The sequence below is a fragment of the Micromys minutus genome, assembly GCF_963924665.1.
Source record: "Micromys minutus genome assembly, chromosome: 5".
NCBI classification, from domain to species: Eukaryota; Metazoa; Chordata; class Mammalia; order Rodentia; family Muridae; genus Micromys; species Micromys minutus.
In genome coordinates, this window is record NC_137974.1 from 2,105,841 (window position 1) to 2,120,510 (window position 14,670).

The 14,670-nt window shown below is 41.1% G+C and overlaps 1 protein-coding gene across 1 annotated transcript in view; it reads right to left on the reverse strand.

Moving 5' to 3' along the window:
- Window positions 1-14,670, reverse strand: part of GTF2F2 (general transcription factor IIF subunit 2) — a 96,161-nt gene that overhangs the window by 74,743 nt on the left and 6,748 nt on the right. The window contains exons 3-4 of the mRNA XM_080916700.1: window positions 7,648-7,666; window positions 6,209-6,353 (exon numbers count right to left, since the gene is read on the reverse strand). Of these exons, the coding sequence (XP_080772826.1) occupies window positions 6,209-6,353; window positions 7,648-7,666 (164 nt within the window). The remainder of the gene's footprint in view (window positions 1-6,208; window positions 6,354-7,647; window positions 7,667-14,670) is intronic.

Here is a 14,670-nt window from a genome sequence, read left to right on the forward strand (position 1 = left end):
CCATTCTCATTGTAACTATGACATTAAGGGTTAAAAACAGCCAGGGTGAAGAAGTGGCAAAGTCCTAAGAGGCTGAGTGAGTTAAATGACAGTCACAAATGTGCATGTATGACCAGGTGAGGATTGTGACCAATCACCAGAGTACAATCAGTCCAATAACTATATGGCCAAGAGAACAAAGAGCTTGAATTTATAGAAAATATGGAATGGAAAAGTGACTGCTTCCCATCCTCCAAGTCTTAAGGGATTAAAAGCAAAATATCAAGTGTATGGTTTACTGAGATAGCAAAAGATACAGGGCTGGACATTAGGAATGAGACTAGCCCTCTGTCACTGCCTCCTGCTTCTAGACTTCCTTCATGTGTCTCTTCTCAAGCCAGCAGTCAGGAGGAGCCTTTACAATGCAGGCTGACTTGCTTGATGCATTCCCCTGCTTCTCACTTCCCTAACAATCATCACAAGGACTTCTGAATCCCTCAAATCTCTACTACTAACTCTTGCAAACCAGCCTCAGAAGCTCTTTTAGCCTCATCCAATCATGAACTTCCTGTTATTCCTGAACATGGTAGACTGGCTCTCATTGTAGGACATTGTGGTTAAATGTTCCCTCTGGCTGGCTAACGTGGTGCTGCCTTCAGCTTCAATCCAGCAGCCTTCCTGCACTAGATCCTAGGAGACTCACATATTACCAAGTTCTGCTGCCAGTTTGTAAGGTAACCTTTGCCTCCTTTAGACCACAGCGTCTATGTGCTGACCCTGAGGGAACACGGCACTCAATGATGCTAGACTCTTATTAATCACAACTGATTCTCTTACCCCAGTTAAGCAAAGGTTTCACTTACAGATTCTTAATGCAAAATATGTCATAAATGGCGTGGTTATTAAGTCTTTGCTTCCTTCTGAAACTTCACAAGCCAGGTCTTGCTCTTAATAGTCTTACTCTCAAAGCTCCCTTAACAGCTTGTTAAACTCTGTAAGCATTCAACAGCATTTCCAGCCCCAAGTTAACACCTCCACAATTCTCCCAAGAGGCAAAGGTGGTCTTGTCCCTCACAGCAATACCCCACTCTCTGGTTCTAGCACACTTTCTGTTTCTGTGATAAACACCCTGGCATAAAAGCAAATTAGAGAGAAAGGGGTTTATCTGGCTTACACTCACAACCTTATTCCATCTCTGTGAGAAGTCAGGGAAGAAAACATGGAGACATACTCCTTTACTGCATCCTTCTTGGTTCTGCTCAGTTTGCTTCTTTCTGCAACCACGGACCACCTGCCCAGGGGTGGCACTGCCTAGTTGAGTGGGCAACGCACATCAAGCATTAACCAAGAAAATGCCCAAAGACATGCCCAGAGGCCAATGTGATGAAGACAATCCCATAACTGAAGCTCCCTCTTGCCAGGCGGCTCTTGTGTACACCCTCCTCATCCTGTTTCCCCTGACAACCTGACGTCTGAGAGATTGTTTACTGCTCACTGCTGGTCCCTCTACCAGTGAGAAGCAAGCACTACAAAGGTTCAAACTCTGCTCACTTAAATCTCCTAAGCCTAAAAAAAGACATACACAGGTAGCCAGCAACATCGACTTGCTGAATTAATGAACTGCTTCCAATTGATTGAAAAAAATTAAATCAGAGTAAAGAAGTCCTGCCTGTCATCTTTAGTAATTCCTAACTCAGTTTTACCCACCCAGTTGCTCATGCCCCAAATCCCTGAGCTAAGCTCTGAGCCACCAATCCCCTCACAGCACCAGGAGCTGTCAGAATGATCTGCTATCTCTAGACCATGATCCCCCTTTCTACTCCCACTATACCAACTCAACCTTTCCTCATCTCTAAATCTACAACTGAGCTTCTCTGCTTTAACTGGGACTCTTTTGGATAGATTAGGTAAAGCAAAAACAGTAAACATGTAAAACAAAGAACAGCCAGCAGTAACTCAACATTCAAAAATAAATATTATCTGCATTTCCTTTCTGCTATTCATACAACCGCTCATACACTCCAAGGTCCTGTCCAAATCTCAGCACTTCTGAAGAACCTTCAGGAAAATTATGTGCTCTTTTTTCTCTGGACTGAATGAACCAGATTCAAGCATTCACTGTAGCAATTGTTACCACAGATTAGCTGCCCCAGTGGACAGGAATCTGTCCTGTCCTAGCACAGGACCTGCACTATAAAATCTATGCAACAGGTAAGTGAAGACTCTGTCCAAAATTAGCCATTATAAAACAAAAGGGGGCTAAGTGGGGGAGGGCACCTTCCCCAAGCATTGCAACCTGAGCTTAAATCTGGGATTCACATGGTGGAAACAGTCAATTCCCACAAGCTGTCCTCTGATACACCCACACACATGGGTGTGTGTGTGTATGTGTGTGTGTGTGTGTGTGTGTGTGTGTATACATATGTGTGTGTGTGTTTTCGCTTGCCTGCACAAACACAAAATATAATCTCAAATTTAGGGAAAAATCCTAAACAGAACACGGGAAATGAAGGGTTATAAAGGGAAAGTACATGAGGCACTTTCAGAGATAGATAAAAGATAAATTCCAAAATCTCCATAAAATATTGAATTGGGAAATGAACCTTTTAGAAGTTTACACAGAAATGCAGAAGAGAAAAAATACTCAAAACAAGCTGAACATTCATCAGGAACAAATGAATTTGGTTGATAAAATGTTAATGCTACGAAGATAGTTTAGATTAAGGGAAAGCACTCAAGAGCACACTATTAATCCCCTGGACCTCCATCACCCACAGACATTCAAAAATGTAAAAGTCAAAGATGACTCAAAAGAAAGTCACTCAAAAACCAAAATTACTTTAACAGAAGGAAAAAAGTTTTTAAAACTGAAACTCTAAACATACTGAACTTAACATTTTAATTTCCTTATAACACTCTACATTTTATAAACCAATGTATTATTTAAAATGTCTAAAAATATTTATTTTTTAACTTATTTATGTATGTGTTTAACACTTATCTACATACATGAGTACATGTATGTAGGTATGTATCTGAAGGGCAGAGGTCAACTCAGGTTATCTTCCTCAATTACCTGTCCACCTAATTTGTGTGTATGGTGTGTGTGGTTACGTGTGCAGATGCACAGGCATGTATAGATGTGTGGAGACATCATCCTTAATCATTCTACACCTTATTTTTTGAGACAGGTCTCTCCCCAAACCTGGAGCTCGTAGACTAAGCTAAACTGGCTTGCCAGAAAGCTCCAAGAACCCATCAGTCTCTGCCTTCCCAGTGGTGGGATTACAAAGTCAGAGCCACAGCTGGCTTCTCTATTGGTTCTGAGGATTTCATGCCTGAGCTATTTCCCTGCCCCCAAAATAACTTTTTTAAAGAAGCAGGTATATTTTTATGCATGAGGGAAATTCAAAAGAATTCAAAATAATGCCTACCTCATTTAATACATTTCAATATAAAATACAAAGCTACATCCTGTAAAATGGCTTGGTGACTTATACTTTGGCAAAGGTAATGACCAATCAAGGCAGAGCTACATCACAGCTATGTAGTCCTTAATCACAGACCTCAGACTCCTGAACACTACTTTGTTTTTTGTTTTTTGTTTTTTTAAAGCAAAGCAAATACAAACAAAGGCATATATGGAACACAAGCCTGTCCCTCTGGATCTGTCACAGAGTTCAAAGAAGCCACTGCCATCTATTTAGAACTCTTCAGAAACCTAAGTCACTTCTAGAAGGCTGCTTTAATGATGAGAAACAGCAAAGTATGTAGGACTTCAGAGGAGATAGACTGTTACTAATTCTAAAGCCTTGTTTCTCTGTTATCCATACAAATGAGAAACACTAAATATAAAAGCTCTTATTTACTGGGCTTTTTCAAATGATTTTCATTACATGAGCCAAGTGAATGCACATATCTTTAAAAATAAATGTGAAAACATTTAAGAGATAATACTAATAGTAGTGATAATGACGTGTACACTATTCTAAGCATTTTGACTATGTTTATAAGTGTAAATAAGTACCCTGATTTCACAAAGAAAGAAATTAAAGGACAGAAAAGTACAAAGAAAGTCAAAGACAATGACTTACAAAAGAACCAGGAGAGAAAGCAAAAAATTCCCATTTACAAATTTTCTGCTCTCCACGAGGTCCCTTCAGTTCTACAAAGCAAGAACACACTGTCCGGCCTGTAACCCAACTATCCTTCCATCTGCTCTGCTCTGTACTTTACACCCAAGTGACAATAAGCTCTTCTCAGGGATGGTCAAAATTTCGTCCATCACAAGAAAAGCACAAGAGCAGAAAGGCTGCATGCTACAAACAGGCAGAGGAAACAGGACAACCGCATCCTTCCCACCCCCGTGCTGAGATGACCCTGAAACCCTGTCCCGGGGCGGAACACAAACGTTCACAAAGAGCACACTGAAGAATGGAAAAGAAAAACTTTTTTTTTTTTAAGAACAACACATTAGTTTCCTAAAGCACAACCAGAGGTAACTCATGCCTTGGAAAAATACACTATTTAAAATACAAAAGTGCAAGGCATATTTGAGCCTTTCTGGAGACTGTCTCCAGAGTCATAGGAGCTCAGTCATATTGCTCAGTCCTAGAAGCCTCACAACAATCTTCAATCCCATCAAAGACTGACTTCAGACTGCTTGTAAGTACATGTAATGTGCCCTGAACAACGTAACAGACTACAAACAGTTATTTACCAGGCTGAGCCCATTCTCCAACACAAATGTGTATTTTCTACACCCTGTGGGCAAGTTATTGTTGCACTGTGTAAAAATTATCCTTGCATTATTGAAATTCTGATTTCTCTGCTCCTCACATCAGGTTGCAATCCAGGCATAGCACTGTAATGCTTGTTCTAAGAATCTCTAGTGGCAATGTTTGTATAAACATTGCTCCATTTATTCTAAAACTTATCAGCCAATGACTGAGCAGGGGAGACTTGGGCTGGACTTCTGACCCCAGCCTGGGGAGGGGAGTAAGAGAGGAAGAAAGATTCACCACATGAAGAGGGTCCAGGAGACATCATGAGAACACTCCTGGAGCAGAGAGAACAGATCAAAACTAAGATGCAAGGGTTTTGGGGATTTTGGTTGGGAGGTAGCCAGATTATCTTGGAGGATTAGAACTGATAACTTCTCAGGTATTGTGCTGTAAAGATTGCTAATAAATCTAGCTGAGAAAAAATTAAAAACAATCACTTTTAAAATGCTCTAACACACAACAAATTAACATAGTATCAAAATAATAAAAGTAAAATCAATCCTTTAGCTCTGACTTCATGTCCCTAAAGTTTACCTTCTCCATCAAGGAGAAAGACTAGCTCAGTCTATGTAGGTACTAGAGATCCAACAGGTGAGGTATACAGCTACTGGGAAGCTAACAGATCCCTTCACACAGTTACTAAAATCCAAGGTATGACAAGAATGCTATGTGAGGCTTTTATAAAATAACATCCTTAATATACGGAACATCCTACAGCTTGCTTTAAAATGTTTAAGATCCAACAAAATTAATGTTTTTCTGACATAACTAACAACCTTTTGGACAGGAGAAAATTAACTCTACTGAACATAAGGTGCTGCTTGAATAGCAATGCTTTAAAGTCAGTAAAAGATAAACATAAAAAACTAATGAAAACAAGCCAGCAAAAGCTTTCCTCCGTATTTAATTAGCAATCTGAATGGATTGCTACTGGCTTATTGAACTATTAAAATGTCACAATGCTATCTCACACAATTTAAAAACCATACTTCATTCATGGAATTTTCTAGAAACTAATGCCAATAAAAGTCAATCTTTATAAACTATAAAGCCTTTCAAAACACAAAGCACACAGGCACAGAAACACTAAGTAACCCATTCCTAATACTAAGTACTGTTTAAAGCACAGCTATAGCTTCCATGTGCTTTCTATTAGTTCAGCAAAGCAAGTTAGGCCTGCCTTAGCTTGGCAGGACTCAAGAGTCTCAGAGAGCAGCCTTTCCATCTGTTCTGCTCTATACGTTTACACCCAAATGGGAATTAAGAGCTTCTCGAGGAATGGTCAAAATTTCATCACACACACACAAAACATACAAGAGCAGAAAAGCTGCATGCCACACAGGTAGACTAAACAGTAGGTGGAACCTCAAACAAAGCAAAGATGTGTACAGGCAGAAAGTCTAAACATACACTGGAATCACAGGGCATAATTCTGTTCCCCTTACCTGAGGAGCTCTCAGTAAACACTGTTAATGTCTGTCCTCCAACACTTTGCAAGACAAACGGATGTTCTCTTGGAGCACTGACTGAAGCTGGTTTCCCACCGATATCATGAATATTTGCAAGATCTTCGTTCAAAGTAAATGATACCTAAAGGCCAAATTAACTAAAGCTTATTAAAAACAGACATTTATATTCAATCTATCTATACAAACATTTTGAATGAGTTATTTTTTAAAACCTTCTTAAAGGTGTGAGTTTCTTAATCATTTATTTCTTAAATGTCATAAACAAAAGGTTTACCCCCATGTGTTAGAATGATGAAGCCTGTCTACCAGTATCTTTTCTGGTCTGTGGCTCAAAAAGTCTTTTCAGAACAAGACTGAAGTTACTTTTTTAATGATACATCCCTAAGACCTAATATGTGCTTGGCATATAGACAAAAAACTAATTGAGTATTTTAAAACTGAAAAATCAACTGTACATCAAAAGGGTAAGGAACACAGTCAATGCACAGAAATAAACGCCATTTTTATGCTTAACAGCTACTGTATGAATATATAGTATCCATTTTTAAATACTTTAAATATGCCATTTAAAAGTAATTTCAATAATATAGTATAGTATAAAAGTATGATCTAGGGCTGGAGAGATGGCTCAGTGGTTAAGAGCACTGACTGCTTTTCCAGAGGTCCTGAGTTCAAATCCCAGCAACCACATGGTGGCTCATAACCATCTATAATGAGATCTGGCACCCTCTTCTGCTGTGTCTGAAGACATATACAGTGTACTCATATACATGAAATAATAAATAAATTAATTAATAAATCTTTTTTTTAAAAAAGTATGATCTATACCATATGTCATCTCTCCCCTAAAGAACTGTTATATTAAAAATATTTATAAAAATCAATTGTTTTCCAACTAGATGGGAAGATCATGATTTATTAACTATACAGCTACTATGATAGTCCCATATACACAGTATGAATTATTGACTGTACAGCTACTATGATAGTCCTGTATACACAGTATGAATTAAACTCAGTGGTTCATATTCTACACCAAATGTCTCTGCCCCAGAGAAGTATAAAGTGCACTGTTTCACAGTGCTGAGCATCTTCAAAGTGAGTCCTTTCATTCCTCACGTAGCACTTGCACCGTATGTACTCATGACCATCAGACATTCGTCTCAACTGGACTTTTCCACAATGAAAACAACTGCTACAAATAACTAGACTCTCACTCTGGTTTGGCTGTTGCTGCTCATCTTTGGGAATAGGGTCTGAGGTGGCCCAGGCTGGCCTGGGACGTGCTATGCAGCAGAGGAGGCTCTTGATCTCTTGATGTACCCAACCACCCCTCCCTGGAAAGTGCAGGAATTGCAGGAATACCCCACCATGCACAGCTCAGGAGCTCAATAAATGTTTCATATAAGTCTTACCTCAGTCCTTCCTTGATTCCTAAAAAAGAAGAGATATTTAACATTACTTAGATTGCATATTACTTTCAAATAGAAATAAAAATCTAAAGACATGGCCATTCTTGTTGTATTAAACTTAATTCAATTAATGTCTATCTTTTACTCCTATCTGTAATCCTATTAGAGTAACCTATGTGTTTAATTTATGAACTTGTATAACACTATTAAAACCTCTAATTAGTAACTAAATAATGATCTTATAATTCTTACTATCTCTAAGAATTTCAGCCTGCAGTAGTAAGTGCCCATTTTACTACTTCCTTTCTGAAAAGATTTCATTGACCTAGCAAAATCTTATTTTAAGATTTAATTTCTGTAGTTAAGTGTCTTGCTTGCATTTAAGTACGTGTAACTACTTCATACATGCCTAGTGCCCAGAGAGCTCAGAAGAGATGCCACCATGCTCCGAGTCATGATAATGGAGTAAATCCCTGAAACCCCAGTAAGTCAGCCCCAATTAAATACTTTCCTTTATAAGAGCTGCCCAGGTCACAGTGTCTCTTCACGGCAAGTGACCCTAAGACAGAAGTTGGTACCAGCGACTGGGAGGTTGCTGTAATTGGCCTGACCATGCTTTTGTTTGGAGGAATATGGTCTTTAGGTTAGAAAAGCAGTTGAATGTTGTAAGTGTGGTGATTTGTGGGACCTAGCTCAAGAGCTTTCCGAGGAGATGAATGATAGGATGTGGCCTAGAGACTGTTCTTGATATTCTAGTGAAGAATGTGGCTGCTTTCTGCCCTTGTCCAAAACATCTATCTGAGGCCAAATTGAGGAGTTTTGGATTAACTGCCTTTGCAGAGGAGATTTCAAAACACCCCAGTGCTGACTCTGTCGTGTGGTTATTAGTGGCTAACCATATGCAGATCTATAAGGAAAAGGAGCAAGCTAAGCAAGGAAAATTAACAAATGTATGATCTGAGGAGAAAGGGGGCGCCAGAAAGTGACATGGAGGGAGCGTCTCATGTTCAAGGAGAAAAAGAGATTAAAGAAAATCCTGATGTTAAATGGAATAAAGGGAGCGGTGACTTCAGAGCCAGACCTCACCCAGGTCAGCTTCTAACTTGTGAGAAGGAATTAAGAACAGCTTGGGGCCAAACTTGGGCTCTCATCTTTAATCCCAGCACTGGGGAGGCAGAGGCAGGCAGATTTCAGAGTGCAAGGCCAGCATGGCCTACAAAGCAAGTTCCAGGGCAGCCAAGTTTAGGCACCAAAGGAAACTATGGAGAACAGAAAGCTGGTAAAAATGTATTTGAACAAGTGGGTCCATATTCCAACTCCAGCAAACAGAAGTTGAGGGCTTTAGAGTCAAAGATAGAAAAAAGGGGTCATAGAATCTTCCTCCATGGCTAAGGAAAACTGCTGAGGCCAGGTGTCTGTGGGGAAGCTCCCCAATGTAAGACTAGAAAGACTATTGTGAGGCTGTGAAGGTAAAGCCTGGATTGTGTTGCTAGATGCTAGAGATGCCAGCGTTTGGGGTACCTGCCATGCAAAGCTGCTAATAGGAAATAGAACCAGGGCAGGAGAAAGAAGTGTGGTACATACAGTCAACCAAGCTGGAGGGAGTTGGAGATCAAGAACACTTTGACTCAGACATGGAGATGCAGTCTGGAGTTTGCTCAGCTGGTTTTCATTCTTGCTTTAGTCCAATATTCCCTCACTGTGCTCCCTTCCCTCTGTTTTGGAATGGTAATGGATTTCCTGTCCCATTAAATGTCAGTACATGACCTGGTTTTTTATTTTAATCTTATAGGGGATTGCAGTCAAGAGATTGCCATAAATCTCAGAGAGAATTTAGACTTTTAAACAGGGTGTCAGGGTGTAGAATGTGATGGTTTGGAAAAGGGTCCCAACAGGCCCATAGGAAGTGGCACTATTAGGTGGTGTGACTTTGTTATCAGAAGTGTGTCACTGGGGGTGAACTTTGAGGTCTCAGAAGCTCAAACAAGGTTAGTGGTTCACTGTCTCTTCTAGATACAGAGCTCTCAGCTACCTCTCCATCACCATACCAGCCTGCATGCCACCATGCTTCTCCACACGACGGTCATGGATTAGACCTGTCAGTTGTAAGCCAGACCCAATAAAATATTTTCCTTTATAAGACTTGCCATGGTCATAGTGTCTCCTCACAGCAGTAAAACCCTAACTAAGAAGAAAATCACTCTATAATGTTTACTGGATTAAACAGAGGTGAATACAAGAGTCCCAGAGAAAGAGTGTGGGTTTGATCCCAGTGGTGGCAAATGGAGCCCACGTGAGTTGTTAAGCCTCAGAACTGATAGAAGAGGAAATGACTGGAGGTGGGTAGCAAGTGAAAAAGGGTGGATTAAAGATCACATTGACATTTCCAGTCTGGAAAACTAGAAAATCACCCAGATGCAATTAGGGAACACAGGAGGGGAGGGTACTTTCCTTTTTACATAATTAGAGCAGTAACTTGGCTAGAATGAGGACAGATTAGTGAGCTCCGACAGGTTAACTTCACAGGAAGCAAAAGCTTATTGTTGAAAAGCTAACTTTTTAAAAAGGTAAATACATACACCTTTGCCTTTGTATGTGTTAATGAGTAAACAAGACTTTATTGTTCCACATTAAAACTATCTTTTGTCTAAAGACCAGTGGCCAGGATGGACAACACCAAACACTTTAAGTCCAGAAAGCAATGAGGTCAACATCTGGCCGACCTTCAGAGCTTATCAAAATGCTATACATATTCGCTCTTCCTCTTTCCTTAGCCATTTCCTAACACCCACAACACTACCTCCACTTCCACTTACTCCTCTTGCTTTAAAAAAGAAAAGAAAAAGCCAGGTGTGGTGGCAAAGACCTTTAATCTCAGCACTAAAGAGGCAAAGGCAAGCGGATTTCAGCCTGGTCTACAAAGTAAGTCCAGAACAGCTAGGGCTCTGTTACACAGAGAAACCTTGCCTCAAGACAACCCCCCCTCCACACACACCAAAAAAAAAAAAAAAAATCATGTTTTTGTTCTTCACTTTCAAAATATTTTTTGGATCTGGCACAAAAAGGTCACTGATAAACAGTAAACTTCTATCTTTTCCTAATTAAGAAAACCAACCAAATACTACGAAGCCATCAACTACACTGGAGGGCTTCTGCTGCCTGAACAATTAAGCTCAAAAGCCATTATGGAAAACCAAGAATGATAGCTAAGGAGGGCTGGATGGCAACGTCATAATCCAAATGGAGTAAAGCTGATGTGCTTAGGGTTGAAGGATATACTCGGGCAAGGTGTCAAAACAGACAGACAGACAGAAAGGTTATCTCCATAAAGGAAGGGCTTAGCTGGAAGTGTGCAGCAGAAGAAAGGGCATCTGGATAGCAAGGCCCCTGAAACATGTCTTAGAGACCCCCAGCAGCACAAGAAAGCATCTCTGAAGAAGACACAATGGAAACCTAACAGATTGAGGGGAACTTTAGAATGAAGAAACTTAAATGTAATCAAATGGTCAAATTAATACCACCTGAAACAGAACAAAATGCAAACATGCAAATCCCTCTAGAGCACCAGAAAATACCCAGCTGCCCTCTGCTAGCCTCTTGCCCAGGATCTATGACTCAAATCTAATCATGAAGAACCATCAGACGCATACTCAGTAAGATCACTGCCTTGTAGATATCAACAACATTGAAGTTTATACATTACAAAGTTCCAAGAAATGGGTTCAAGATAGTCTAGATTGAATGAAGAAAAATAAAAAATACACAATAAAAGAATGCAATCTAAGATCTAAACTGGATCATTTTGTTATAAAACAATACTGAAACAAGTAGAAAACCTGACTGAAGTCTTAAGGACTTCAACAATTAAAAACTGTGCCCAGTATATTTACGAAATCCGCACTAAGGACTGAGACTATCCTTGCTTATCCACCTTTAATCACTGACGTGGTTCGTGGGATAAACTCCTGGAGGCTGCCGAGACTGCTGGGATGAAGGCATGAATACTGTCTTCCATCCTCTACCATCCCAGTCCTCAGCTGAGTCAGTCATGCCTGCCTCACTCTCTGCGCCCGTGTCTGTCTGGGGCGGTAGCAATAAAAACTAAAAACAATGCCAAGCTAGTAAGTGCCTCCCAGGGAACAGTGATGTGCAACTCCACTTTGTGAGCAGCAATAAATGCTGTGTAATGGGTGTGCTGTGTGTGTTGCTCTATGTACAGATGCACAAACACTGTCTTTCCAACAGTTTGTACCAATCCAAATGCTGTCGGTAGTGCAAGCTTATTCTGAGTTCATTCCATTCTTATCTCATTAATTTATCTGCAGACATTTATTATTAATAGGTCCCAAATGATTTCAGATGTTAACTCTATTAAGAAATAGAGCTAGAAATCAAGCGTCTCTGGAAAGACATGTAAGTATAGTACTCAAGATTCTAGGTAAAATGCAGCACACAGCAGACGGAGCGCTCCGAGACACAATGGTGACTAAAATTAAAGAAGCTAAAGCAGACTGTAAACTCAGGTGGGATGATGGGTGCCAAAAAGCACAAAATAATCCCAGTGCAGAGGGAATCAGGACAGCTCAAACTGATTTACACAAAGGGCCCAGGTCCAACTGTCTAAATAAGGTGCCACACTCAGCAGAGTCACAGCGGCACTCTCCTCAGATATTACATGGGAACCAAATTGAGGAAAGTTGCCCTCCACCCCAGCTGTTTTCTCCCTCCCCACTGCTTCTGTGTCTGTCTAGGCAGAGATGACCCAGCTTACTGTGAAGATCTTCCTATTCTGGCCTATTCTGCAGCACACTCTCCTTTACCTGGGAGATCTGGTATAGACAGGTTCACCTGCACCACAGGGTATGTGATATATGCTATGACTTACCAACTAAGCACTTTAAACATATAAAGTGAATATGAGGCATTAATACATTCCCTCTTAACAGATAAGAAAGGGGGGTAAGGCTGTGGCGGGCGGGGCTGAGGAGGCTGCTGAGGAGGCAGGGCCACAGAGGTTTCCAGCCCTCAAAGTTTCCCAGGCTACCTCAACCTGCCCCAGGCAGTCCAGCTCCACTCGAGAGGCTGCCTGGACTGCTCCAGGCGCAGCGGGCTGGACACCCCAGCCGGTGGGACCATCTTGACACCTCAGCCCCAATGCCTGGACGAGAGGAGCGGAGTGGGCGAGCATGGCTGCTGTGCTCTGGCAAGCAGCAGAGACCGTGTGTGAGTTTGGCATGGTTTGGTACCCTTGGATTCTGCCTTAGCAAGAAAGTTGGAAATAGTTCCTGGAAGAAAAGGAAAACAGTCCAAAACCCACAGCTTCTTTTCATGTCAGCCACCTTACAAGGATGGACACACTGCTGAGCATATTTCCACCTGGAGGGGACAGTTCCAGATTATGCTAATTGATGAAAGGGTACGATGTGAACATCATAAACAGTTATCAGGCTCTGAAAACTGAGCACAAAAGGAAGAATACGGAAAAAAACTTAAGTGTGTTAAATGAAAAGCAAACAAACCAGGAAAAATTCCAACTGCTCCTGTAAGAATTAAGGAGGGACTTAGTGGAGAAAGTTAAAGACATGGAAAAAAGTGAAGCTGCAGGTATTAACACCACAAAAACTGGAACTGGTAAAAGCTCAACTACAACAAGAACCAGACGCTCAAATGTGAGAACGTTTTCGGACTCTTGGTGGAGAGGTACCGAGCTGAGTGCAACAACGAGCACACATCTCTCAAGTTCGAGTGTGAACACAGAAGAAGGGAAAATGAAATTAGGTCAGAGGCTGCAGGACTGGAGAAGGATGAGGAGATACACAGCCAGCTGCTCGTGTCCATCCCACAGGCCAACGAGTGGAGCGACCTGTGAGAAAAACCTGCTTGCTTCAGACACTGACAGGTTTAGAGGCTGAAGGAGCAGAATTAAGGGCTGAGAAAGAATCCTGGTGCTCAGGTAGAAAACGTCCAAAGAATACAAGTGAGGCAGCTGGCTGAGAGGCAGGCTACTCTCAGATCCCTGGAGGCTGAAAAGCAATCAGCTAAACTACAGGCTGACGGCTTAGAAAAAGAGCCACAATCAAGCAATGAACAAAACTGTTTAATTAGCAAACTGCACAAAGCTGCTGGAGAAATAAGCATGCTGACCACAAAGTCAGAGCCTAAACAGGCAAACTGGAAATTACTGACATCTAGTTGGAGGGGCAAGAGCTAAGGGTGAGCTGGAAAGAAAAGGGGACACGGTGCAAAGAGGGCAGGACTGCAGTGAGACAGTGAGGAGTGTCTCAGGCCTCTCCCTAGCTGGCCTTCAGATCAAGACGTTTAATTCTCAGCTCCTTCTAGAGCCCCAAGCTGGCCTGATGCTGCCATGCTTCCTGCCCTGATGAAAATGGACTGAACCTCTGAAGCTGTAAGTCAGCCCCAATTAAATGCTGTCCTTTATAATAGTAGCTTTAGTCACGGTGTCTCTTCATAGTCATGAAACCCTAACAAAGACAGTAACTCATCCCAAAATACACAGCTAGCTGGTAACAAGGTTAGGATTGAACCTCCAACCTGACTTCTGGGTGGATCCAAACACCTAATACCACACTGCCCTTCTAAACCTTTTATTCTTTTTTTAAACTCAATACCACACATCCTCCAACACATATACAAAAGCAACTATAACCGGGATACTTCTCTTAAGAATCAATAACTGATCATACATCTTGTAGTGATAAAAGTATTTGAAGAATAGTTTACCTAAATCACTCAAATGTCTAATGTCCCCCATGGGCACTGCTCCTACTATTCCACTGTGTGAATTTACCTGCTCACTTCTGAGTGCAACATTAAGAATGAAACATGATGTCAGCACTGTGAGCTAACTCACAAAAAGAGTAAGACCATCACCTCTTTTTATTCTAAACAAGCATCTGTAAAAGGAGACTTCAGTTGACTTATAATATGCAAGATATCAACTGAAACTCTGGTAACTTAGTCACACACACTGCTAAGCTATTCCTCAGCCATTCGACATTTGGCATA